At 52.0% G+C, this 25360-nt stretch overlaps 2 protein-coding genes across 3 annotated transcripts in view; both read right to left on the reverse strand.

The window, feature by feature from the left end:
• Window positions 1-6254: 6254 nt before the first annotated feature.
• TSGA10IP (testis specific 10 interacting protein) lies at window positions 6255-15406 on the reverse strand. The gene is given in 10 exon segments (XM_027856316.1): window positions 6255-6398; window positions 7211-7335; window positions 7838-7903; window positions 8690-8789; window positions 10479-10649; window positions 13069-13198; window positions 13862-14025; window positions 14166-14600; window positions 14681-14808; window positions 15239-15406. Coding segments are annotated over 10 exon segments (1551 nt in total). The 3' UTR covers window positions 6255-6334.
• A 7044-nt stretch (window positions 15407-22450) lies between these two features.
• Window positions 22451-25360, reverse strand: part of DRAP1 (DR1 associated protein 1) — a 3697-nt gene continuing 787 nt past the window's right edge. The window contains exons 3-7 of one of the 2 annotated variants that reach the window (XM_027856219.1): window positions 25001-25094; window positions 24480-24599; window positions 23349-23439; window positions 22971-23059; window positions 22451-22682 (exon numbers count right to left, since the gene is read on the reverse strand). In XM_027856219.1, coding sequence (XP_027712020.1) covers window positions 22583-22682; window positions 22971-23059; window positions 23349-23439; window positions 24480-24599; window positions 25001-25094 — 494 coding nt within the window. In that variant the 3' untranslated portion in view covers window positions 22451-22582. Of the gene's footprint in view, window positions 23060-23348; window positions 23440-24479; window positions 24600-25000; window positions 25095-25360 lie in introns of both variants that reach the window. The other variant, XM_027856218.1, reaches the window with a different exon arrangement.

Raw genomic sequence — 25360 nt, forward strand, 5'->3', positions numbered from 1 at the left:
TTCGCCGGCGCTTCTGGACACCTCCTTGGCAGCTTTGCCGCTTGGCTCCCGCTTCTGCACCCTGGCAGCCACCGTGCCCCCGCCTTCTCCTGCGGGCCTCCGGGCTCACACTTTTCTGTACATCCTCCCTAAGGTGCGCAGTCATTAGCAAATGCCCAAGCTGAGACTGCCGTTGGCAGTACTCCGGCGCGTGGTACCCAGAGTGAATGGTCCGGGCGCAAAGAGCAGCAGCGCGCAGGGTCGGGAGAGGGCCGGGAGAGGGCCGCGAGGCCGAGGCTTGTGGCCGCTCGCTGTGCCCGGCGATGCCACCCGACCTCCGCAGGAGAGAGCTCATGGCAGAATAGGGATGAAAAGGATCTGAATCATTCAAAACCCTGACTTTATGAAAATCCAAAAATGGAAAATGAATACCCTGCAGGGACTATTGACTTCAAATCAGAAGTTATACCAACGTAAATTCATTGCTAGAGTAGGGAGACCCAGAGAGCCGGGAAGCTTCTTAGGAGGCATCAGACTTGATCCGCCAAACACAAACGTCTAGCAAAGGCCCCACGTGTTTAGAATATAAACTCATTTGTCAAATCTTAGAGGAAGATGATGGATGATTAGGTAGAATCGTCTCAAGAGGCGGAGATAAGCAGTGGAGGGTAAAATCAGTTTAAAGAAACCTTGGCAAGATTTCCAGCTAAGCAAAGTCGTGCAGAGGGCATTCAAAAATGAAAATGGAAAGAAACTACAGAGAGAGGGAAAATGGAAACGATTTGCAAAAATGAATATAACGTTCTTTTACTCATCAGGGGTCGTGGAAGCATCACTCTTGTCCCTCAACGTCACAGTCCCTCAGATGCTTATGGAAGTAAAGACAGCACTAAAGGGAAAAAAGAGGGGAAAGGAACTGGATTGGATTGTGGATATACATTGATCAAGTATAGATGTCGGTGTACTTATGTGTGTACACCCACATATATGTATGTACATGTGTATATGTGTATGTGCATACATATGGAAAGAGAGGAGAGCTGCGGCGGAGGCAGTACAGTGGTAAGGGAATGGAAGGACTCATTTATAAGGTAACCATAAAGCAAGGAAAGATGGCAAAGGCCAGAAACAAAATCTGAGATTAGGTGAATAACTATACAACAATGTGCTTACTGTCCCGTGTATTCAGTCTTCTTGAGGGTCATCTATATGACTTATGAATTGAGATCTTCCTCAGGGTTTTAGTAGCAAATAAGCAGACATTTTTGTAACATTTTTTATAAATTTATATTCAGAAATATATGTTTACCATCTTGCGGTTGATTGAAAGATGTTGGGATTATAAGATCCCTTTGTGTTCATTGATTAAATAAAAGCATTCCCCTGGAATAAATGTTGCCCCCCCTTCCCACTTTACAGCTGTTGTTTAACTAGGTGTATCCTATCTGTATATTAAGCTTATTAAAATTCCTCAGAAGATGTAAAATAACTATTCAGTGGCCCTCTGGTCAACAACACCCAGTGAGGCTCAAACTGAGTAGATGTGTTCTTGCCTTAAATGTTCGCCTTTCTGATGGTGGTCCACAGAGTCCTTGCTGAGGAGGGTCCCTTGTGGATGGCGAGGGTTCCTGTTTGAGGGTGACATGTTGATTACATCAAGCCGCAAGACCTTGCCGAGTCTCTTGGAAGAGATCTTTAACTGTCCAGAGGAGTTTGTGTGTTTACTCAACCCAGGAAAAATCAAATAGTTGAAAACTGTCTATTGCTCAGATTTCCACCTACATTTGAATTAGCAGCCTGCAGGCTTGACCAACAGGATGTGTTTCTGGGGTAAGTAGTAGTGGACCATGAGCTGGATCCAGATTTGAAAAGGAAAGAGGAAAATTAGATTGGTTTTAAGAAGTTGCAAGGCCCTTTTACCACGCCCTTGGTTCCCATGACAGCAAAAGGCCAATCTTCTCAACACTGACCAATGTTGCTGTATGGCAGCAAGACCTGAAGCCCCATTGCCTTTGAAGACCTAAACATTAGCATCCCATCAGGGGCACCAGAAGAGTGCACGGCAGGTGTAAGTGGGCTGTGCCATCTGAACAACAAAGCGTCCCAAAGAACAGTAGTAAAGGACATCAGAGAATCCAAGGCCCATGCTCTATCCACTGCGCCATCTAGCTGCCCCCGTGTTTTTGTTTTTGTTTTTTGGTTGGGTGACGCGATAGAGGTTAAGTGACTTGCCCAGAGTCACATGGCTAGTAAGTGCTATATGTCTGAGGCTGGATTTGAACTCAGGTCCTCCTGACTGCAGGACCATTGCTCTATCCACTTCGCCATCTAGCTGTCCCTTTTTGACAGAGGTGGCAAGTAGATCATGGACACCTTCCACTGGATGGAAGGTTTTCATTTTCCCCCCACTTAATAGTATTTTATTTTTTCCAGTTACATGTAAAGATAGTTTTCAACATTCACTTGTATAAGATTTTGAGTTCCAAATTTTTTTCTCCGTCTCCCCTCTTCCCTCCCCCCTGCCCAAGACTGTGGTGTAAGTTATATATATTCAATCATATTAAACATATTTCCACATTTGTCATGTTGTGAAAGAAGAATCAGAACAAAAGGGAAAAACCACGAGAAAAAAAAAATAGTATGTTTCGATCTGCATTCAGACGCCATAGCTCTTTCTCTGGATGTGGACAGCGTTTTCTATCATGAATCTTTTGGAATTGTCTAAGATCCTTGCATCACTGAGAAGAGCTAAGTCTATCAAAGTTGGTCATCACACAATTTTGCTGTTCCCATATACAATATTCTCCTGGTTCTGCTCACTTCACTCAGCATCAATTCAGGTAAATCTTTCCAGTTTTTTTCTGAAATCTGCCTGATTGTTTCTTATAGAACAATAGTATTCTATTACATTTGTGTACCACAACTTGTTCAGCCATTTCCCAATTAATGGGCATCCCCTCAATTTCCAATTCTTTCTCATCACAAAAAGAGCTGCTATAAATATTTCTGTACATATGGGTCCTTTTCCCTTTTTTTATGATCTCTTTGGGATACAGAATTAGAAGTGGTATTGTTGCTGGGTCAAAGGGTATGCACAGTTTTATAGCCCTTGAGGCATAGTTCCAAATTGCTCTCCAGAATGGTTGGATCGGTTCACAACTCCACCAACAATGCATTAGTGTTCCAATGTTCCCACATCTTCTCTAACATTTATTATGCTTTTTTGTCATATTAACCAATCTGATAGGTGTGAGGTAGTACCTCAGAGTTGTTTTAATTTGCATTTCTCTAATCAATAGTGATTTAGAGCATTTTTTCATATGAATAGTTAGCTTTAATTTCTTCATCTGAAAACTGCCTGTTTGTATTCTTTGTCCATTCTCAAATGTCTTATATTCTTATAAATTCAACTCAGTTGTCTATATATTTTAGAAATGAGGCCTTTATCAGACACACTGGCTGTAAAAATTGTTTCCCAGCTTTCCGCTTCCCTTCTAATCTTGGTTATATTGGCTTTGTGCAAAATCTTTTTAACTTAGCATAATCAAAATTATACATTTTGTATTTCATAATGTTCTCTATCTGTTGTTTGGCCATAAATTCTTCCCTCCTCCATAGATCTGACAGGTAAATTATTCCTTGCTCTCCTAATTTGCTTATGGTATCACCCTTTATGTACCCATTTTGACCTTTTCTTGGTATACAGTGTGAGATGTTGGTCTGCGCCTAGTTTCTGCCATACTGTTTTCCAGTTTTCCCAGCAGTTTTTGTCAAATAGTGAGTTCTTATCCCAGAAGCTGGGGTCTTTGTGTTTATCAAGATTACTATAGTCATTGACTACTGTGTCTTGTGTACTTAACCTATTCCATTGACCCACCACTCTATTTCTTAGCTAGTACCAAGTAGTTTCGATGATTGCTGCTTTATAGTACAGTTTTAGATCTGGTAAGGCTAGGCCACTGGGAGGTTTTCAACATTCTGGGTAGACCCCTTGTGGCGAAATTTTGGGAGGACCTGGACAAAAGCTGCCTGGGATGGACAGGCTGCCTTCTTCTGCATTGTTGAAGAGAATGCCCAAATCAATGAGCATTGGACATCCCCAGCATGAGCTTAAGAACCACTGGTTTATTTTTTATGTAAATCCTCATAAGAGCCTCCTCTGAGGGATGGTAGAAATTATGTTATGACTGTGTGTTAGGTGTTTCTGTTGTCGGCCACTTCTGGACGATTTGCCCTTCAGGTACCCAAGAAGGGAAATCCATAGTCCTATGATCAGATTGGCCCGAGATCCCACCTCTTCTCAGAGCCAACTGGGACTGCTCCTTTCACCAACAATGATGTCTGACACTTCCCCTCTTGGCAGAACTGGCTGGTGGAGGCACTGCTAAGAGCTGTACAGGGCTAGCACCAACTTCATGAAGCCCGCCCTCAGTGCAGGGAGGGTTGGAGCCATCCCACCATCGGGAATCTTGTTTTAATCAGTCATTTTTTGTCACTGAAATTCTCTGGTTCCTTACTGATGGGCTGGCTGCAAGTGCTGTGGGAACTCTGAATTCCAAGCCTGGGGACAAACTCTCAGTGCCCTGCCATTATTCCAGCCTTGCCAGCTGAGCCCAGATTACCTCCTTCCCAGATTTAGGCATAGGAGGAAGATGTGAGGGTCAATACTGCTACCAACAATAGCATCACTAATTTGTGAGTAGCTGATGTGGACACGTTTTGCGTGACTTCATGTGTATAAAGGATATTGACATTTTGGGACTTCTTCATGAGTGGTGGGAAGGGTGGAGGAAGAAAATTTGGAAATAAAAATAAATGGAAAAATATATCGTGAGCCAAGCTCCCATTTGGAACCCTGAGACCCCAAACTGTATGGTTGGCGAAAATCTGAGTCACAGGCTCAGAGATTTAGAGCTGGAAGGAAGAGGCCATCTAGTCTAGCCCCATCCTGTTACAGATGAGGAAACTGAGAAAAGCCAAGCGAGTTGGCTGAGATCACAGAGCTCGCACAGTAAAGGCAGCAAGATTCAAACCCAGATCCCCGGATTCTAAATTCAAGGCTCTTCCTGTTTAGTTACCGTTTCATGAGCCCCAGAGGCCTAAAGGGTCCTGAGCATCGATATTGCCATATTGATTGCTGGGGCCTTTGGACAAGTCATTTGACCTCTCTGGGCCTCAGTTTCCGCCTTAGAAAAAGGCTAAGTTTAGATTAGGTGGCCTCTGAAGAGCCTTCCAGCGAGCTAGGATTCTACTCTTTGTATAAATACCCCATCGGGCCTGCAAGATCTCACCTCCACCTTCCTTTACACTGTTCTTTGTATGCTCCTTTGCTGAACAGCAGCCCAGCCTACCCCTTTGCCAGGTGAAGGGTCAGGGAGATGCGACCTCCCTCAGAAGCCTTCCCCGGTCCTGCTGTCTGGTAAAGCACCTGCACTTCAGATCACAGTTAGAGCGGGAAGGGTACCACGGAGGACGTCGACTCCAGTCCCCTCCTTTTATAGATAAGAAATCTGGGGTGATTTACCCAAACTCACAGAGCCAGTCTCTGAAGTGAGAATGGAACCCAGGTCGTCCTGACTCCTGTTTTTATACACCTATAATGCCCCGATGGCCTTCTGTTGTCAATTAGTTGTGTAATTCCTTCTCGACCCTCTACTAGTCAGTAAGCCCTTGTGAGGGCAAGGATCTTATTTGCTGTCTCCTTGGCACCATATACAATAGGTGCTTAATATACGACTTCAGATGGCTCTATGAAATTCACTGCCCCTCTGCAATATTTTTTTTTCCTAAATGCCTTTTTATGGAACCAAATGATTTGTAGGGTATCTCCTTACTTTCCTTCGACCCAGTACAAAATTGCTTTGCCTCCGTGTGCCTCGGTTTCTTCCTTTGTAAGCCAAAGAGGACCATCTCCTCCCCTAAAGGGAATGAAGATTGAGAGGTCTCTGTGGCTGTTGGAAATCTGGGGTCTTAAGGAATTTAAATGTTGGTGTTAAAAAGTCACTCGTGGGGAGGGAATTCTGGATTCCCCAGGGCTGGGGGCTGGGTAGAGTGTATGCCTGGTCCAGGCCAGAGGGCTGAGGATCACTGAGGTTATATTCCCCTCTGGCTGTGACACAGACCCCATGCTTCCATCTGGATTCAGCATCCCCAGTTACCATCAGTCATCTGTCATTGCTGCTTGCTTCCCCAGGCAGACCCCAAGCTCCCGAGGGCTCTGGCCAGGCAGGAAAGCAGACACTGGGCTTTAATACAATAATTTCATTTTCCTTCTCTCCTCCTTTCCCATTCAACCCTGGGTCCCGGGTAATGTTCTCTACTTGGCTCGCTGACTTCGGGCAGCTTCCGGCCCTGTTCACTCCGTGCCCCACAAAAGCTGCTTCAGTTGGCTCCTGGCCAGCTTCCTGGTCTTTGAGGACCTGGGAAGAGACAGAGGGGTATTCTTTGGCAACCAGGCTCCCCTCGGGGGCTAAGTGGCCTGGAAGTTGCCTCCTTGGAGCACCCTTCAGTCTGGGCTGGCAGCAGGGACCTCATCTACTCCCAGGAGGGTGTCTCAGTCTACAGTGTGAATGCAGTAGGTTAGATGGGGTGTGGCCGTGCTGTGGTGGGCTCCCGGTGTGAAGGCCTCCTCTTTCCTCCATCTGCATCCCAAGCACCTGGAAAGACCCCATCCAAGCTTCAGCCAGGGTCAGTCACACGCCCGCTCAGCCCCTTGGGTGGTAACGGTGGAGGTGGCTATCCTGCTGTCAGTCACTCAGCCATCTAGCATTCAGGAAGCACCTGTGTGCCAGACACTAGGCTAAGCGCTGCAGATACAGAAGTGGCAAAAAACCAGTCCCCACTCCCACGGAGCTCATAGTTCAACAGAGGAGACAAACGCCAAACTATGTGAAAACAAGATCGGCACAAGATAAACTGGGTGGGCACTGAGATCGAGGACTGGGAAAGGTTGCTTGCTGAAGGTGGGATTTTCAGCTGAGACTGGAAGGAGGCCAGAGAAGTTAGGAGGCGAGGGAAGAGAGTGAAAGCATTCCAGGCTTGGGGACCCACCAAGTGAAATCAGCCGGAAGGCGTGGCTCTTAGGCATTGGGAGGGCTTCTAATCCCTTGGGAAAAGCTGTTTGACCTTGGGAAAGCCTGGAGGCTCCTCTCTGAGCCTCAGTCTGCTCCCCTATAAAATGGGGGGCTTGCTCTGGATCCTCTAAGCCTTTGAGGAGAACCCAGGTCCCTACCTGTATTTTGAGGGGATTTCCTCCATCTCATCCTTCAGTGCTTCAGCCAATACCTGCTCCTCATCCAAACCTAGGGCCGACAGCATCTGGGAAAAGCGTCTATTCACTGAGAGCCGGGCATTAGCCTGTTAGGGAGATGAGAGCCCCTGAAACCAGTGGGAGGGGTGAGAGAGACCCCCATCTGGAGATGGCAACCGTTGTTGGGAGGTTGTATGGATGGAGGGCTCCCCTCCTCAGTCTGGGAAGCAATGAGGAGCTCCTCCAGGGCAGGAAAAGTGCCTGCCAGGAGCAGGCACTTAATAAAGGCTTCTTCCTTGATTTGTTTGATGGAAGGGTGTGGTGATCAGCCCTAGAATGAGCAGAGCCAGGAGGACTCCATTCCCTGGAGTTGGCTCCTGTGGGATTGGGCCTCAGAGTTCTATTGGAGGGGGTTGTTCTTTCCTTTCCCGCTGACCCTCCTTAGCCTTCCCACTTCTGAGCCTGTCCTTGGCATCCCATGACCCTGTCACTTATTCTCCTCGCCTTGGGGTTCTCACTCTTCATAGCAGCCACACCCACCTCCCCAGCCCTCCTCTCCTCTTCTCTTGTCCCAAGCCACACCTGAGTGCAGGCCTCATTTCCATCCACCTTTGCATTTGCCTCCTAAAGGGTGACTTCTTCCATTCCCTTATCCAGTCCCTGGACCCTCCCTTCCTCCTCGGTGGTAAGACGAGGGAATTGGAGTAAGATTGCCTGCATGGTCACTTCTATCGCTAAACCGATAGAGGGCCCTGTGACCCTTGGGCCCCTGCCAGTGGCATCTTCTGCTCCAAAGTCTCCAGACACTGCCCATTGCCCACCAAGGAAAAGGTCAAAGGCCCTCTGGCCTCTGGCGCGGTCCAGCCTTTCTGACTGGATCCACGCCATTCTTCTCCCAGCCCTCTGCACCCCAGCCTAAGCTGACTACTCTTTGAACTGCTGAGCTGCCCTGAACCTTCATACCTTTTTCCAGCTTAGCTCACACTGTCCTCTCTGTCTGGCATGCCCTTCTTCCCTCTCTTTCATGTTTCCATTCCTCTTATCCCTTAAAACTCAATTCAAAATGTCCCCTCCTCTAGGACAGATGAGGAAACTGAGGCTGGGCAGGCATGGACGGGTGATGAGTGGCATTGTTGGAGAGAGAGCTCATCAATGAGTTCGCAGCTCCATGGGCGTTTTGGAGCATTTGTAATATCCCCAGCTAGGTGGTGAGTCCCCCGAGGAGGGCGAAGATAGTCCCTCACCCTGACACAGGGCACTGCACACAGCAGGGGCCTAATCAGTGTGCGTTTTGTTGATTTGGGATGACGCTGTAGAGGCCTGGGGGGAAGGGCAGTGAGGATCTGGGGGAGAGAGGGCAGCAGAATTGGGGAGATCTACTTCTCCCTGGCTCCAGTCCTTCCAGGTGCTGAGGGAGGGAGGGCAAAGCTGGCAGTGTCCCACCGAGGCAGGTGCCCATACTTGCATGGCCTGCTGGAAGAGGAATGGGCGGCTCTGCACCCGGTGATGGATGCCCTGAAGCTCAGCCTGGTACTCTGCCAACCGCTGCTTCTCCTGCTGCCTGGCTTGTGGAGACAGGGCGGGGTCACTAGAGGTCGGGCTCAGCCTGAAAACCCTCTGAAATGACCCTTCTATGATAAAGGGACTTGGCCAGACTCTGGGGACACCACCGGGGACTTGAGATGCTAGACTTTGGACCTTGACCGAAAGGTGAAGCCAGGACCACACAGCTAGGAAACCACGTCTCCCCGATTCTGGCGGCTGGGTGGCACAGTGGGGAGAGCGCTAGGCCTGGAGTCGGAAAGGCCTAGGGTCAAATCTGCCCAAAGATGCGCTAGCCGAGTGATGCTGGGCAAGTCACTGAACCCGTCTGCCTCAGTTTCTTTCTCTGTGATATCATGAAGCACAAAATAAACACTAGCTACTCTTAGGGGTGTTATTCCGCACTGTGCCCATCTCTAAGGCAAGGGAAACAATTCCCTGCAGAACGCAGTGCTCCCTCAGCCCCAGGCAATGTGCAGTCAGTTTTGAGACCAGTGACCATGTTTATTTCTCTGCTCCCTTTGCTTTCTGCACACAGAGCTGTTGGGGGAATGAATGAGGTGTGGAAAGGAGCCCCAGACTTGGAGTCAGACTGAGTTGGATGACCTTCCCCCCCAACTCCTCCCTAGCTGTGTGGCCTTGGACCAGATGCTGCCTTTCTCTGGGCCTCCCGTGGCCCAGAATCGGGTCCCAGGGTATTGGAGCACAGCTATGGACCTAGGAGCCTACACGTCCTGCCCTTGCAGCAGCAGCGAACAGACCTGAGCCCATAGGACCCCGCTGCTGCTGGTGGCAGCCGCTGTAACGTCCCTGGCCCTTCTCAATAGTGGAACGGTGGGACAAGAAGAGGCCCCCTTGCCATGCTGAGATACTGATCCCTGCAGGGGAATCTCAGACCCATTGACAGCCAGATGGGACAAAGTTTGGAGAGAGGGCAGATGGCGGAGAGGAACCAACTGCCTTCTTCGGGCCCCGTCCAGCCAGCTGGAGCCGGTGGCGGTGCCCACCCCAGGCCTTCTGCTTCCTCCTCTCCTTGATGGCTTTCTCTCTCCCCACCCCCACAGAGAACCCTGGGGTGGGAGGGGGGCGGCAGCCTTCCATGCCTGCCCGTGTTTTGGTAACCCCTAGCTCCTTTGTAAACCCCTGTCCAGAGTACTTTCCCCCAGCCTCCTCTCTTCCTACCCAACCCCCAACTGAAGTACTCCTGCCTAGAATTCTCCCACCCCAGCTGGGGGCTAAGCATCGCCCCCAGCACTTTCCTTGGTTCCCTCTCTGCCCACCCCCGGTCAGAGCCTTTTAGCTTCACCTGCAGAATGTCTCCCCCACACACATAATCCACTCGGGCCCATCCACATTGTGAGCATCGCTACCATCCCACCTCAAGCCCTCTCCTCCCCAGCAGCCTTTCCTACTCCCTCAGGCCACACTGGTGCCCCCTCCGCCATGATCTCCCAAAGCTTCCGCCTCAGTACCCCAGGCTTTAGCAGGGTCAATGTGAGGCTGCCCTGGGCAGCTTCCTGCACCTCTCCTGCTCAGAGCTCCTGGCTTCCCAGCCAAAGTGGGGGCCCCCTCCCTGCACTTGGCAGGGGCTGGCCTCTCTCTTTTCCCCATTTGCCCTGGAGCCCCACACACAGGCTCCTGTAGGGACCAGCTGTGCCCCTACCTCCGGAGAACCTCCTCCCCAACCCCCCACCATGAGGGTGGGCACCTGAGCTCATCAAGCTTGCGATGGGGTGCCCCAGACCCCCTGGACCTGGAAGGCCCATAGGCTGCCAGGCACCGAGCCACCTGCTTCTGGACCCGATGCTCCTGAGCTCGGCGCTTTTCTTCCCTGGCTTGCTCCTCCAGCTTGCGGCGCTCCCACTCCAGCATCAAGGTCCTGGGGAGGGGGGTGGGGATGACGTGAGGCCCTGCAAGAGGACAGACAGCCACCACTCTGCTCCCTCCCATCCAGACGTCCACTTCCCAAGCCCTTTTCCAGCCTCAGTATCATGATTCAGAAAGAGGAAGGCCTTGAGGGGCTGCCAGGGGAAGAAAGAGCTGGGCTGACCACGGATGCTGCCTGACTCTCGAGCCAGAGCTGTTTCCACTAGACCCATTTTTCCTTTCTTAAGTCTGAGAGGCTGTGGCAGGGTGTGCGCCCAGGTGAGGGACGGGCAGGGGCACTGAATGAAGCCAAGACCCTGGAGACAGAATCACTGAGGGCCAAGGTCATGGGCAGAAGGGAATGTGGGCAAGGACGGGGTCAAAGAGGAGCAAAGCGCAGGGTGTCCAGTGAAAACGGGGACAAAGGAACAGGGTGAAGACATTGTCTATGGGCCAGTCCCCGGGGCACCCCTGCTTCTGTCTCTTATTGAACCCTCTGGAATTGGCCCATCTGCCTCCCTCACCCTGATCATCTGCCTTCCCCTCAGCTTGGCAGCTTCTTAGACTTCGTTCAGAGCCCAGTTCATGTGGCCCTGCCTTCAGGAGGCTCTCCCTGAGCCTTTCTTTCCCTGTTCTCCCACAAAGGTGGTGACTCCCAGCCTTCTCCATTCAGACACACACACACACACACACACTCTCCCTTGATCCTACCATTCCCTTGAGCTACCTAGCATCCTCTGTTTCTCCCTGTCACTGCTAAAATCCTAGAAAACGTTGCTGGTGGTCTCCACTTCCTCTGGACCCTGGCCATTCCAGCTTCTGACTTCATTGAGCTGATGCTGCCCTCTCCAGGTTCCCCACAAGCTCTTCCTTCTAGGGGCCCACACTTCCGGGCCTCTTGGACACGTGAACCCCCTCTGCTCCTGGACATTCTCACTTCTCTGGGCCATCACTGTATTCATCTCTCTTGATTCCCCAACATGTAATGTCTCTGTCTTCATTCTTTGTTGCACTCATGTGCCAGCCTCCTCTGCCCTCACCATGGGTGCATCCCAAGGCTCTTCTCTTTCCTCCCTCCACTCTCTTGGTGAGCCCATCCATTCTGTGGGTTCAGTGACCCTTAGCTCCAGGCCTAGGCACTCCCCTGAACTCCAACCATGAGCCCCTCAAAGTCAACACACCCAAAACAGACCTCATCGTCTTTCCCTCAAACTGACCTTTCTTCTTGTCTGTAAATTGCCATCCTCCCAGTCACCCCTGAGCATCCTCCCTGAGTCATCCCTCTCTCCCGGTGCCCATAGCCATGCCTCTAGACCAGGCCCCTATTGCCATCCCTGTCCCAGGTCTCTGCCCTCCCCTCAGCTGCCACAGTGATCTTCCACGGTAAAGCATCAAGAGCTCCCACCTGCCTCTAGGGTCCAACACAAACTCTTTTTTGGCATTTAGGGCCCTTTCCCATCTGACTTGAGCCTTGTTTTCTAGGCTTCCCCCACACCAAGGTCTGGCCAATGTGGAGTCAACTCCCATCGCTGGGCTGTGGCCCAGCCTGCAACACGGTTCTCTCCTCACCTCCTCCTTGTGGCATCTCTAGATTTATTCAAATCTTCTCCTAAAACACTCCCACGTCAGGCCTTTCCCCACGGAGATAGTGCCTAGCCCTCCCCCATTACCTTGTACTTTCTTTGGGTATAGTTTGTATCTAATTGTATCTATATGTGTTGTACGTAGTTTGTATCCAATTGTATTTGTATGTGTTATATCCTTCCTCAGATAGAATGTAAGCTCCTTGATGGCAAAGATTGTTGTGGTTTTGTCTGGTATAGCCCCACAGCTGGGCACATAGTCAGTGCTGGCTGGATTATATTGGATTTAATGGTAACCTTCCTTTGGGCAGGCAGGCAGTAAGCATTGAGTAAGCTCCTACTACATGCCAGCCGCTGGGCATACAAAAAAAAAGGCCAAAAACGAAATTAAAATATACCAGTCCCTACCCCCAAGGGACTCCCAGTCTAGGGAGCAATGAAAGCAGACTTAGGTCATATAGATTTCGAGCTGAAGAAGGCCTCGAAGGGCTGGGGCTCCTTTTACAAGTCAGGAAACTGCCCGCTGGAGAAGCAAGTTCCTCTAGGCCTCAGTTTCCTTAGCTATAAAACAAGAGAGTAGAAGGGCTCTTCCATCTCTGTCTGTACTATTGCCTTTTCACTCTGTGTGTGTGCATATACATATGTATCTATATGTATTATTATGGGGGTGATAGGAAGTGGGTCTGTAAGTCAGTGATGTAAATCAGCAGATGAGGAGGCCCCCTTAACCAATGAAGAAGCTGGACTGTCTGTGAAGGAGTGATGAATGAAGGGGCAGGCAGCTTTCATTTTCTGCCTCTCACTGCCCAGCCCTGGGGGGAGGGGGGAGGTACCCAGGAGGGCACTTACCTAGTGGCCTCTCGTCGCTTTTCAAAGGTTCTGGTGGTACCACTGGTCAGCAGGAAGGGCTTAACATCTTCCCAGGCCTGGAACTTGTGGCCTCGAGGGTGTGTGGTATCCTGGATCGGCCACTGGGAGTCTGGCGACAGAGGAACAGAATTCAGGTGCCCCTCCCTACTTGCCGACTTCCCCACTCTCTTAGTCTCTTAGGCAACTTCTCCCTATCCTCCCCCAACACCTGCCCGAGTGCAGAGGGGCCAGGAGGTTCTAAGTAAGGGAGGCTTCCAGATAACTGAAGCTGGCCCCTTAAGCACCATCACCTTTGGGATGGAAATAGTCCTACAATGTTGCCCATATATCTCTGCCCTCTTAAACAGGTTGTGTGGCCTAGTGGGGGAGTCAGAGACTCTAGGTTTCAGGGCTGTAACTTGGAGTCATAGCTCACAGCACAAAGGTTCAGCAAACGTTGAACCAAAGTTCAACTTTTTGAGACAAATCCCAGTAAGTGGAGGAGAGAGGAACTTCAGATTCAGGACACTGGACAGAGACCTTGGGACACCAGGAGGCTGCTTCTTGGGGTGGGAAGGCCAGGCCGGGGAGGAGTCCCCTAGTATGATGTGAGAGGGGGATGCTGCCTGGCATATTCTGATTTTAATGAATTATTCTTGCTAATCTGCTGACAGAATACAAATGTTGGTGGCCTCCTAGGGAAAGGCCCTCCCCCGTTTGAAGAACCCCAACCTCCTCCTTTGACAAGAGTTAGCTGAAGGCCAGAGAAGGGGGGGTGCCCCTGGGGACTCACAGTAGGGCCCCTGTTCCTGCAGATGTTTCCGCAGGATCTCCACGTCCAAGATCTCTTCCTCCTTCGACTTTGCCTGCTTCTTCCGAAATCTTCTAAGCAGGGCGACACCAGCCAGATGGAGGGCCTTCCACTTCCTCAGCTGGTCTCTCTCCTCTTCTTTGCTCCTGGGCACCAGGGGAAACAGACTGACAGCTCTGAGGCCCTGCCCACTCTCTCCTTTCCCTCTGTTGCCCCTCCAGCCTGGCCCCCACAGCTGCCCCTCACCCTTGGCTTCCTCCCCAGCCTTGACCTTTGGAGTCTCAACCTGTTTTCAGGAGACAGAGAAGAGGGCCAGAGGCTGAGGTCCCTTCTGCCCTCAGGCTCCTCCTCCTCCCCGCCATCTTGGTCTTGCCCTTCTTGTTCCTGTTCATCCTGATAATCCTGGCTGTCCTGGCTCTCTTGGCCATCTGGCTCAGGTTGAACCCCGGTTTTCAGCAGCCTTTTTATGTCCTGACTTCGGGCCTCCATTTTCCAGTAGAGTGGCAAGTTGGCTGGCTGGGTAGGTGGAGTCACAGCCTTCCATCGGGACTTCCGGGGGGCCCTGGCAGGTGGCAGGGCTGAGGCCTGGGCCCTCCTGGGCAGCAGGATGTCAGGGGAAGCGTTGGGGAAAGGCAGGGGCAGGCCCCGGCCATCCACCAAGAAGCTCTCCCAGGCCCACTGGAACGGGAAGGAAGGCTTCCGTGGAGGTGGCGGGGTGAGGCTGGGGATTGGGAGAGAAGCCGGTCAGAACGCCCGCCTCCCCAAGCCCCAGTTCCCCTCCCTTGCACCCTGGCTACTCACTCTTCAGCCTCCGAAGGCACATTGCCCTTCTTGCCTTTGACGGAGAAATCTTTCTTTCTGGCGTTCCCTGCACTCCGAGCCCGAGGTCGGCCTTGGATCAACACCCCATCTCCGCTCCCAAAAGCACCCTGGAGGGGGCAGTGAGGGAGCCCACGTGAATAAGCACCTTCCGCACGCAGCACTGACCATGACAGCAAGTGCCCCACATCCCACAGGTGGGTGAGGAGCGCCACCTTCAGTCTGAGGCCCAGAAAGGGGAGGAGACTTCCCCAAAGTCTGGGGACAAGTGGATCCTTAAATGGGGACTTCTGCCTCTCCCCACCCAGGCTAACGATTTGTTATAGGCCTGGGAGGCCACGGGACTGAGGGACCCTTGGAGATTCTGGGGGTCCTCGGAGCCCCAGCCTTTCCTCAGGAGGTGAGGCCACCGGGGATCCTCTGTGCTGTACAGCTTCCCCAGCCCTTAAGAGACCCTGCCCAGTGTCTCCCCCTGCGCCTCCATGGACCCAGGCATCCTGTTTCCCAGCTCAAGGGTCTTGGCAGTTAGAAGCCACCTACTTGGTGGGCCAGAGGCACTCCAGAAAGGAGTCCCAGCAGGCTGGCAGCCGTTCCCTTTTCAGATGAGGCCGAAGGGCCCCGGACCCGGGCATCACGATTAGGTTTTAACGCAGAGGCAGCCAGAATTGACTGTTGGTGGGCTCTTAGCAAAGTATTCTTCTGCCCCATCCCCCCATTTCAGAACTTCTATCAGCCTGGTCCTGGACCGTCTCTATGGAGACCAACAGGCCTCTGGGGAGGCATGGCAACCCGGCCCCTGAGAGCACCTTGGCTTCTGAGAGCACCCCAGCCTCTGAGAGCCCCTGGCTTCTGAGAGTATCCCGGTCTCTGAGAGCACCCCAGCCTCTGAAAGTGCCCTGGCTTCTGAGAGCAACCCTGGCCTCTGGGAGCGCCCCTGCCTCTGAGAGCACCATGGCTTCTGAGAACGCCCCCTGCCTCTGAGAGCACCCTGGCCTCTTAGGGCCCCCTGGCTTCTGAGAGCACCCCTGCCTCTGAGAGCACCCCAGGGCAGCCGTCCTCCCTGATCACGTTATTATGCCTTACTGTGTGTCTGGCCATTTGCAGTACCCTGGACCTTACCTCCCTGAGGGTAGCATCTGACCTGAACTTGTTCTCTATCTCCTTGAATGGGATCTTTTGCATAGTAGGCACATCCTCAGCTCAGCTAGAAAGGGAGGACTGTAGAGAAAGCCTCATTTTACAGAGGAGGAAACTGAGGCCCAGAGGAGGGGAAAAATAGTTTGACAAAATCACAAGTAGTAAGTGGAGGAGCCAGTGTTTGAGCCCAGCTCCTCTAAGTCCCAATGTTTCCCACAGCATCATGCTGTGTCTGCAATGGTGGCTGAATGGCTCATGGAATCTCAAGCAAGGGCCTTCCTCCCTCTGGGTCTCAGTTTCCCTACATGGACAATAAGGGAAGTCAGATAAGATGATCGCTTAAGGTCCCCTCTAGCTCAAGTTTGCTGTGGCTTCACCTTGCCCCCTCCCAGCTGTCTCCCTGAAATGGGGATCCCCCTTTTGCTTGGACTATACTTTTGCCAAGCATGGGACCCTGCGTGTCGTCTGCCTGCCCTGCTCTCTGAGCTGTCCCCAAACAGTTACAGCAGCAAGAGGTGTAAGTCTTGGTCTCTGCTTAGCCAATAACTCTATGGAGCAATGGGGGTGTGTGTGAGCCGAGAGTGTGGACCCAGAAGGGGCTCAAGTACGCATTCAATGAGGTCATATGAGCTGCCTTCCCCTCCCCATGCCAGCTCTGGGATCTTATCTGAGAAATGGGAAGCTCCCACCCTGAGAGAAGGGAAATGCCAGCCTGGAATCCTCCCAGGGGTTCACCTTGAAGATCCCATTTGCAAGTTTCCCAAAGCCCTCCCTGCCCTATACCAAGGCAGATAGGATAAGTATCATCAGACCCATTCTCTTCTAGCCTCACTTAACCTGGCATTTCCAGGTTTCCTTCCAGCTTTACCCCATCCACATTTCTCATACTCAGAGGGGGAGGAAAACTTCTCAGAGGCATCAAGTCCAGCACCTCCCTCCCTAAGCCAGCAGGCACCCCCTTTTGAACACGGCTGACAGGTAGGCATCCAAATTTTGCTTGCAGACTTCTAGTGATGGGGAGCTCACTATCTCTCTCTTAAGACGGCCTATGTTGCTTTTGGACAAAAATGGGGGTTAGGAAATTAGAGGAGGCAATGTGAATTGACATCCAAATGACCTGGCACTGTTACCCTGCCTGTGTGACCTTGGGCAGGTCACTTAGCATTCTAGACTTCATTTTCCTCCCCTGTCATATGAAGGGCTGAATGAGATGTCCTCTGAGGTCACTTTCAGCTCTGACTCCATAAGGCTATAAGTTCTCTTCACAGACTTTATGCTCTGGCCAAACTGGCCTCCTCAATGTTCCCTGGTCTTATCCTGCCCCCTCCTGACGGTTCATAGGCACCAGCCACCCCTCATCTCTGGTGTCTGCCCTTCTCTGCTGTTCCTCTCATCTCCTGACTCCAGACATTTCCCAGGGCTGTCCTCCATGCCAGGGATGCTCTCCCTCCTCATCTTGTCCAGGAAGCCTGTCCCTATATAGCCTGTATATAGCTTGTTCCTATGTAGCTATTTGCATGTGGTCTCTACTATTAGATCTGGAGCTCCCTCAGGGCAGGGGCTGGGGTTTTTTGTTTAGGGTTTTTTTTTTTTAAACCTTTCTTTGTATGGCCAGATGTTTAGCACAGGGCTAAGTACATAATAGGGGCTTAGTAAATGCCAGTGGCCCTGACTTTGTGAAATCCTTCACTTCTTTCAAGGCTCAGCTTTGATGCCCCCTCTTTCAGGAAGCCCCCAGCTAAAACGGATCTGTCTCTTGCTCGGATTTCTGAGAGCACTTTGAATCACTTCTAACTTTGTCCCTTACATAACTATGTATTTCATGCTCCCATTCCACCCCCACACCCCAGTGGGTCGGTCAGCTAACAAAAAAAGGAGTCTGGAAAATGGGTGCTTTGGGGGGTGTCTCTTGCCAGTGCCAGAGAGAACTGTGCCAAAGGGGCATCTGGGATTAACATGCGAACGGACACCAGGATTTCAGGATGTGCTCAGCAAAGCCTTTTGGCATAGAACATGTGACCGGCAATCATGCCAACCAGGTTACAGAAGAAACATTTAAAAGACTGCAGAATAAACTGTTTTCAGGCTCTCAAGCATCCTGAGAACACAGGCAGGGTACAAACCATTCATCTCTATGTTTTTGAGGAGGTTCCCTAAGCACCTGCCAAAGCTAGGATTCAAATGAAATTAATAATAATAATAATAATAATGATAATAATAAAGCACTTTACAAATATGGCCTCATTTTATCTTCCCAATGACCCTGGGAAGGCAGTGCTATTATGATCCCCATTTTACAGATGAGGAAATTGAGGCCGACCCAAGTTGAAGTGATGGAACCTGAAGCTGGTCAGGTGTTGCAGACTCCCGAGCCCAAGGCTCTGTGCACTGTGGCGCCCCCCAGTGGCCTCTTAGCAAAGAGAGAATGTGGTGCAGGAACCAGCGAACTAGACTTGAAGCCAGATCTGTATGATTTGCTCTGCCTCAGTTTCCACATATGCAAAATGAGGTTTTAAGGTCCCTGCCCTCTATCTATGATCCTATGATAAAAAGAACGCTGTGCCTGTTTCTTCAACTATAAAATTGGGATATGACCATCTTCATTACCCACCCCACAGGGCGCTTTGCAGACAATGAGTCCCACCCTCTCATTTTCCAGAGGAGACTGAAGACCAGCACCCTGATGCCTGGAATGTCCTCCCCACTGCAGGCAGCTCAAAGGCCACCTCCTTGAAGCCTTCCCAGATGCCTCCTTAAGCCCACATGAGTGCCTTGTCTGCTGGAGTTTCCAGGTAGCCAAATCAATTTGGCTGATTTACTCAGAGTCAATTAATGAGACCCCAAGGAGGCCATTGGTTAAGAAAATAAAAATCCCTAAATATACCAAAATATTCCTAGCAGCACTTTTTGTGATAGCAAAGAATTGAAAACAAAGTGGATTCCCATTGATTGGGGCATGGCTCAACAAAGTGTGGTCCATGAATGGAATGGAATGTTACAGAAATGACCAATGCAGGGAAACATGACGAGTTACATGAACTGATGCAGAGGAAGTCAGCAGAGCTAAGAAAATTACACAATAACCACAATAGAAATGGAAAGAACCACACAAAAAAATCAAGTGAATCTTGTGAAATTATAAAAAGCAAGCCTGGCCCCCAGAAGAGACGTAGGAAGCCCCCTCCCAGCCACCCCACCCCTTTGCAGGGGAAGGTCCCACAAGTGATGGTGCGACATTGCACGTATCGTCAGACTTAGCTGATGTATTTGCTGTTATGCTGATTTGTTCCTCTTTTTTTGTCTTTACAGAATAGTGTTACATGGGATGGTTCTCTACGTGGGGGCAGGAGAAGGGAGACTGGGAGATATTGTTCAGTCATATCAGTTGCGTCCAACTCTCAGTGACCCCATTTGGGGTTTTCTTGGCAGAGATCCAGGAGTGGTTTGCCATTTCCTTCTCCAGCTCATTTTACAGATAAGGAAACTGAGGCAAGCAGGGTGAAGTGACTTGCTCCGGGTCACACAGCTAGTCAGTGTCTGAGGCCAGATTTGAACTCACAAAGATGAGTCTTCCTGACCTTAGACCTGGTGCTCTATGCACTGTGCCCACTGGGAGAAATTATGCTGATTCCAAAAAATGACATCAATAAAAATTTGTTTAAAAAATGAATCTGCATCTGCCCCCAGCCTTGCTTCTCCTGGTGGCCTTGGAGTGGGTTGGCCCTGGGATGGAGTTGGAATTAGGACCCCAGGTGAGTCCTTTCTCCTGAGTCTCAGTCCCCAGCTCTGTAGTAAGGAGAGCAGGCTGGTGGCTTCTTCAAGCCCTGGCCTCCTGTGCTTATGTGAGTTTGCTCAGGGCCCTGAGTGCTGGACCATTCACTCCTCTCCTCCACATTCTTCCTTCTTCCTTGTGGAGAGATGGATTCCCTCCTTAAGCCAAGCCCCAAGTGCTGGGACCACCTACTGCTGCTGCACAGAAGCTTCCTTCGGGCTTGGGATGCCCAGGGACGTCATTCCCTGCACCCCAGCTCCTCCAAAGCTGCCTCCTGGAGTCGATCACATGCATCTTCCAGAAACCAGAAGGCCCAGCACGGGCATGCTCAGCCTCTAAACATGCCTGACCCATGAAGGCACTGGCTGTTTCCACCTCCCTCCACTCTGCCTCACCCTCCCCTCCCTTTCCTCCCCATCAAGCCCAGTCCAGCTGGTACTCCAGGTTCTAGCTCAAATCTCACCTTGTCTAGACAGAAGAACCTCTGGACCTTCTGAGCCCAGAAAGCCCTTAGAAACCTGTGAAAATGATCTGGGGTTCTTAGAGGGCTGCAAACTCCAAATGACCCAGTAATGTGTGAGGGTAGCCAAGCACAACAAAGCAGTCTTAGGTTTGGTGAAGAGAGGTGTGGTATCTGGGACAAGGAGGTGTGCTCCAGAACCATCTGTGGTCCAGTCCCATGACGGCATCAGAGGCGGTGGCCTATGAGACGCCTTCCAGCAGAGACCTAGGATCCCCTTTGGGTTAAATTCTGGGCATCACATCTCAGGACACTGCTGAGGCACACAAGGTCCAGCGGGGGAGGGTAAGATGCTGAAGCGTCGAGATCACATGGTATTTAGATCATTTGAGGCCTTTTGAAAGCCTGTCCTGTCCAACTTGGAGATTCTGCAACATTGAGGGCAAAGGGGCTCTCTGCAGAAAGCAGGAGTGGGGGTGGGTGCATGCTGGCCACTGTCAGCGGACTGAGCTGGGCAGAGGGTCCCTTCCCCCCAGACCTGCCCAGTGATTTGTGCCTTCCCTCCCCCAACTACTGTTCACAGGTGAATTTCAACAGAGAGGCCCAGCTCCATGATTTATTTGGGGGGCTCTTTAAGGGGTCACCCTCAGACAGGAGGCTGGAAGAAGGGGGGCCCCGGGGAGCTTTCAGGGTACAGCTGCCTTCTGCTTAGGGGTCAAAACAAATGGACAGAAAGTGGGGTCTGGAGTCTGCCTCAGATGCTGCCCAGCTCCGTGACCCACCCTTCTCTTGACCAATCACATTACTGGTCAGCTGCCCACTCACTGGGGATGAGAACAGCTGTTGCCTTATGGAGGTAGAGGGCTCGATGGTGTGACATCTACAGAGCTCTGCAAACACCCCCCGCCACCCCCACCCCGAAGGCTGGCTGCAGAGAGCAGCTGCCACCAGATGGCTGCACGGGACGTCTGCCATGACATTTCGTATCTCTAGGCCTCAGTTTCCTCATCCATAATAAGAGGGGGTGGCCTAGATGCTCTCTAGATCACGCAGTCAATGGAGGTGATGGTCCAAAGGACTGACCTGCCCAGAGCCCAGCCAGCTCCACGCCAGGGCTTTGCCAGGGGTCAGGACTGGGGAGAGGGGGGGAAGTGCCTCTGGAGGGGGTGGGCGAGGCAGTGTCCTTACAGGCCTCGTTTAGGCATCCTGAAGCAGAAAGGTCCATAGAAACAAAGGGCACAGGTCAGGAGTGGGGTGGGCACTGCAGGGTGGCCCATCCCCACTCCCCCCTGCCCCCAGCACCATAAAGCCCACTTCTCCCCAGGGTAGGCACCAAAGGTTATTAAAGCATCGGGCCTCCTCTTCCCATTAGGGAGGGAGCTCCTGGACGTCTTCCTTTCCTAGTGTATCCTCACGGCTTGGCCCAGAGCAGTCACTAATATTGCAGCTCCTGCCTTCCTCCCTCCATCCCTGGGGAAAAGGGTCGAGGAGGGGTCCAGGGGAAAGAGCAGGGGAGAACAGGGTCTTCTGCAGGGCCCGGATCTATACATCAACCCCAACAATTACATTCAAAACTGCCCTCCCGTTTCCCTTTGCCATCTTCAATTTGGCTTTAGCTCTGTGTGGGAAAGAGCAAAAGAGGAGAGGCCAGAAGACTTGGGTTCAAATTCAGGTGATATGAGACCCGGGCCTCAGTTTCTCCATCTGTAACATGAAGAAGGGCTGGTCTGGACATCTCAGATCCCTTCCATCTCCCCAGGCGATGGTCTTACTCTCATCTTTACCCTCTCACTGCGCACCATCACGTGCTTCTGGCCTTTCCCTCCCTGGGAGGTCCAGAGAAGCCTTCGTACCCGGTCACATACAGTGGCCTTCACTCTTAAATCACTGGCATCCAAAGAGAAGGTTTGCTGGGACTCCTCAACGTGCCCCTCAATCACTGAGCCAGGGGTGGGTGCAGAGAAGCAGAGAGGAAGGTGGGCTGACCCTGGCTCCCGGGCCCTGCCAGATGGCAGGGCAGCCAAGGAAGGCGTGGCAGCATGAGGACCCTGGCTCTCGCCAATTCCCTCTGCCAGGCAGCCTCAAGGATTTGCACAGCAGCCCTGGGGGGCGGCCACCTTGGCTTACAGATGAGGGGACAGGTGAAGGGGCTGAGGGAGTGTCTGAGCCAGTGTTCCAAGGCAGAGGGTCTGGCTCCAAACCCAGCAGCCTGCCCACCAGCCTGTCCAGACACACTGGACACAGCGGCCCCCTTTTACAGATCAGGAAAGTGAGGCCTACGGGAGAAGGGACTTCCCAAGCGTCTAGGGAGCGGTGGGGGGGGCCTGGGTTGGGCCTGGGAGAAAGCACCCAGGAACAGAGGAGGGGGCCGAACACTCAGGAGCCTCTTTTTAAAAATTTTTAATAAATTTAAGAAGGCCCTCCCCTACCCCCCCACCTCACCCTCAGCCACTAAAATTGACTAAACGAGGGTGGAGGGTGGGAGGAGGAGGTGGGGAGGGCCAGGGGGTAGGGCCTATGAGTCATAATCTTCTTCTTCTTCAACAGCTGTAGGGCCAGGGGGTGCTGGAGGGAGAGGCAGGGTGGAGGAAAAGGGGAGGAAAGGGGCCGGGGGGCTGTGGAGCAGAGAGACAAGGGAGGGGGAGGCAGTCAGACTAGTTGTACAGGCATCCCCAAGGCCAGAACCCCTGCCTCCCCCCAACAGGACCCTAGAGAACTATGGGGCCCATTTGCACATCTGGGGTGCTGGAACGGTTTGCCAAGTGGGCTTGGCAGGTTGGTGGTGCGGACATTATGGACCTGGGTTGGGCCAGAACCCTCTTTGCTCCTCTTGGCCCCGGCCTGAGCCACAACCCCCCTTACCATGTTGCTCCCCACTCCTGCCTCTAGGCCGACAACCTCACCTCTGGAACTGGGCCATGGGCCGGCTGGATTGGGGTGGGGGCTGTGGCATCTCCTCCTCCCCATCTGTCTCTGTGTCTTCAGAATCATCCTGTGGGCAACATGCAGATAAGGCCTCACTCCGGTCAGCCGTCAGACCCCCTGAGCTCAGGGGGAAGGGGCCACGTTGACTGCCCAGCCACATCAGGCAGGGAGATGACAAAGGGAAGGGACGGGGAAGACCAAGGCAGGCGGATGGCCTCCTCTGAGAGGCAGCCAGAGGCCTGGGGCACCGTCTATGGGCTCAGCCGCAATCTAGGACGACCCCTCAGGCACTGGAGAAACCAAAGGGAAACAGGCCGTGCCCTCATCCAGCTGCCAGTCTAACTGAGCTGGCTTACCTCCTGCTCCGAGTCTGTCCCAGATTGCTTCTTATCTTTCCCCTTTCCTCCAGCACCACCATTCTTCCTGCTGCCCCCGGGCTTCCGGCCCCTAGAATTGGACCATAAGACTTCAGAAGTGGAAAGGCCCTTCGAGGTCACTTCTCAGATTTGGAAACCAAGGTGACAGTGAGTACCGTAAGCAATCTTATGAACATTTACGAATGCTCAAGGCCACAGGGGACACAAAAAAACCCTACCAGGGCCTGATCTCAGGACACTTCTGTTCAGCCACTGAGACAGCTCAGCCCTGTGAGGCTCGAAGGAATCACGAGCCAGGACAGCCCTGAGGCGTCTCTGAAACCTTCTGGGTCCCAAGGGAGCTAGGACCACCCAGACCCTTGGTCAGAGCCTTTGGACTCATGGACACCACTGAAAAGGACCCACACGTAGAAAGGCATCAGTCCAGCTGGCTTTATTCTGAACCTGAAGGGCAAGGGCTAGACAAAGTGTGACATGCGAGTGTAACAGAATAGCATAGCGCTGTAAAAAAGGGGGAAGCGAAGAGTTTCAAAGAAACCTAGGAAGATTTGGATGAACTGATGCAGAAGAAATGAGGAGGACCAGGAGAACATGGATACATGGGCTTTGGCACAGCCTCCCTCCCCGGCTCTGACCCCTAAGCTGAGGTGGAGGTCCACAGGTGTGGACTGCGGCATGTTTGCAGACTTTTTCTAAGGGTTGATCAGTTCTGCCGACTTTTTTCTTTAAAACCGTTATTTGTTACATGGGACGTCTCTTTGGGAGGGGGTAGAAAGGGGGATGCCCTGAGAAATTTGGGTGATGTAAAAATAAAAGATTTCAAAAAAATTTTAAAAAAGAAAGCAACATGTTGAAGTGCACATACACGGAGAGAGACAGACAGGGAATGAGAGACAGACAGACAGACAGACAGAAACAGAGAGATTCGGGGTTTAATAGCACCTGGCACATAGTAGGAGCTGAATAAATATTTAGCGCCTGTCCTACTTTGTATAAGAAGTGTTCTCTCCTTTTTTGGTGCTGGTTAGATTTTGGAAATATTTTCTTTGAAACAAAATGCCTTTGTGGGGTGGTTCAAAGGAGAATGGGGGAATGTCCCGCTGCACTTACCTTCGGGCTCCTTTCTCTCCATCCAGATGATTGTCTTCTCCGTCTCCCTGCATGTCGGGCACGGCGGCAACCAGGTCCTTCAAAAAATCAAACTGCTGCTCCAACTCAATACATTGTTTTCTAGGACGGGAGATAACAGGGACTGAGCTCCCCCTTCGGGTTCCAGGGGAAGGGGGACTTGGGGTACCCCCTGAATTCTGGGTGAGGGGCGACAGAGGTTCTTGGGATGGAGAACCGGAAGGGACCTTAGAAGCTTTCTAATTTAACCTCCTACTTTTACGGCAGAAAAAAGTGAGGCCCAGAACCAGAAAGGGGTTTGGCTGAGGTGAGGGGCAGAGCAGAAATTCAGACATGGGTCTTTTGATTCTAGATCTGGTGATCTTTTCAAAGGTGAGGGAGTCAAAGGGAAAGGGTGAAGCTGGGGCTGGAGAGGAGGATGGAAGTGGGTCCTATGGGACCAGGTGATGGAGGGGGAAAGCCAGAGCTGGGCAGCAAAGTGTGGCCCCCCTGCCAGAACTCACAGGTGGGAGGTGGTCATAGTCTTGGCATTCCGAGACTGGGTCACTTGGCAGGCCTTCTTCAGAAGCGATTCCAAAAATAGTTCTAATGCCCTGGCTGGGGGAAGCTTGTCAAGAAAAACCAGACAAGCTCGACTCAGCCCTGAGCACCAAGCCCCTCCTCTCCAGCCTCCTGAGCCCCCAGCCCCACTGTCCCCAGCCTCCTGAGCCCCCAGCCCCTCCTCCCCACCCCCCTGAGCCCCCAGCCCCTCTTCCCCACCCTCCTGAGCCCTAAGCCCTTTGTCCCCAGACTTCTGAGCCCCCAGCCTCACTGCACTTGGCCTCCTAAGCCCCCAGCCCCTCCTCCCCACCCTCCTGAGCCCC

This window comes from Vombatus ursinus, unplaced genomic scaffold, assembly GCF_900497805.2.
Source record: "Vombatus ursinus unplaced genomic scaffold, bare-nosed wombat genome assembly UNPS02011369.1, whole genome shotgun sequence".
NCBI lineage: Eukaryota > Metazoa > Chordata > Mammalia > Diprotodontia > Vombatidae > Vombatus > Vombatus ursinus.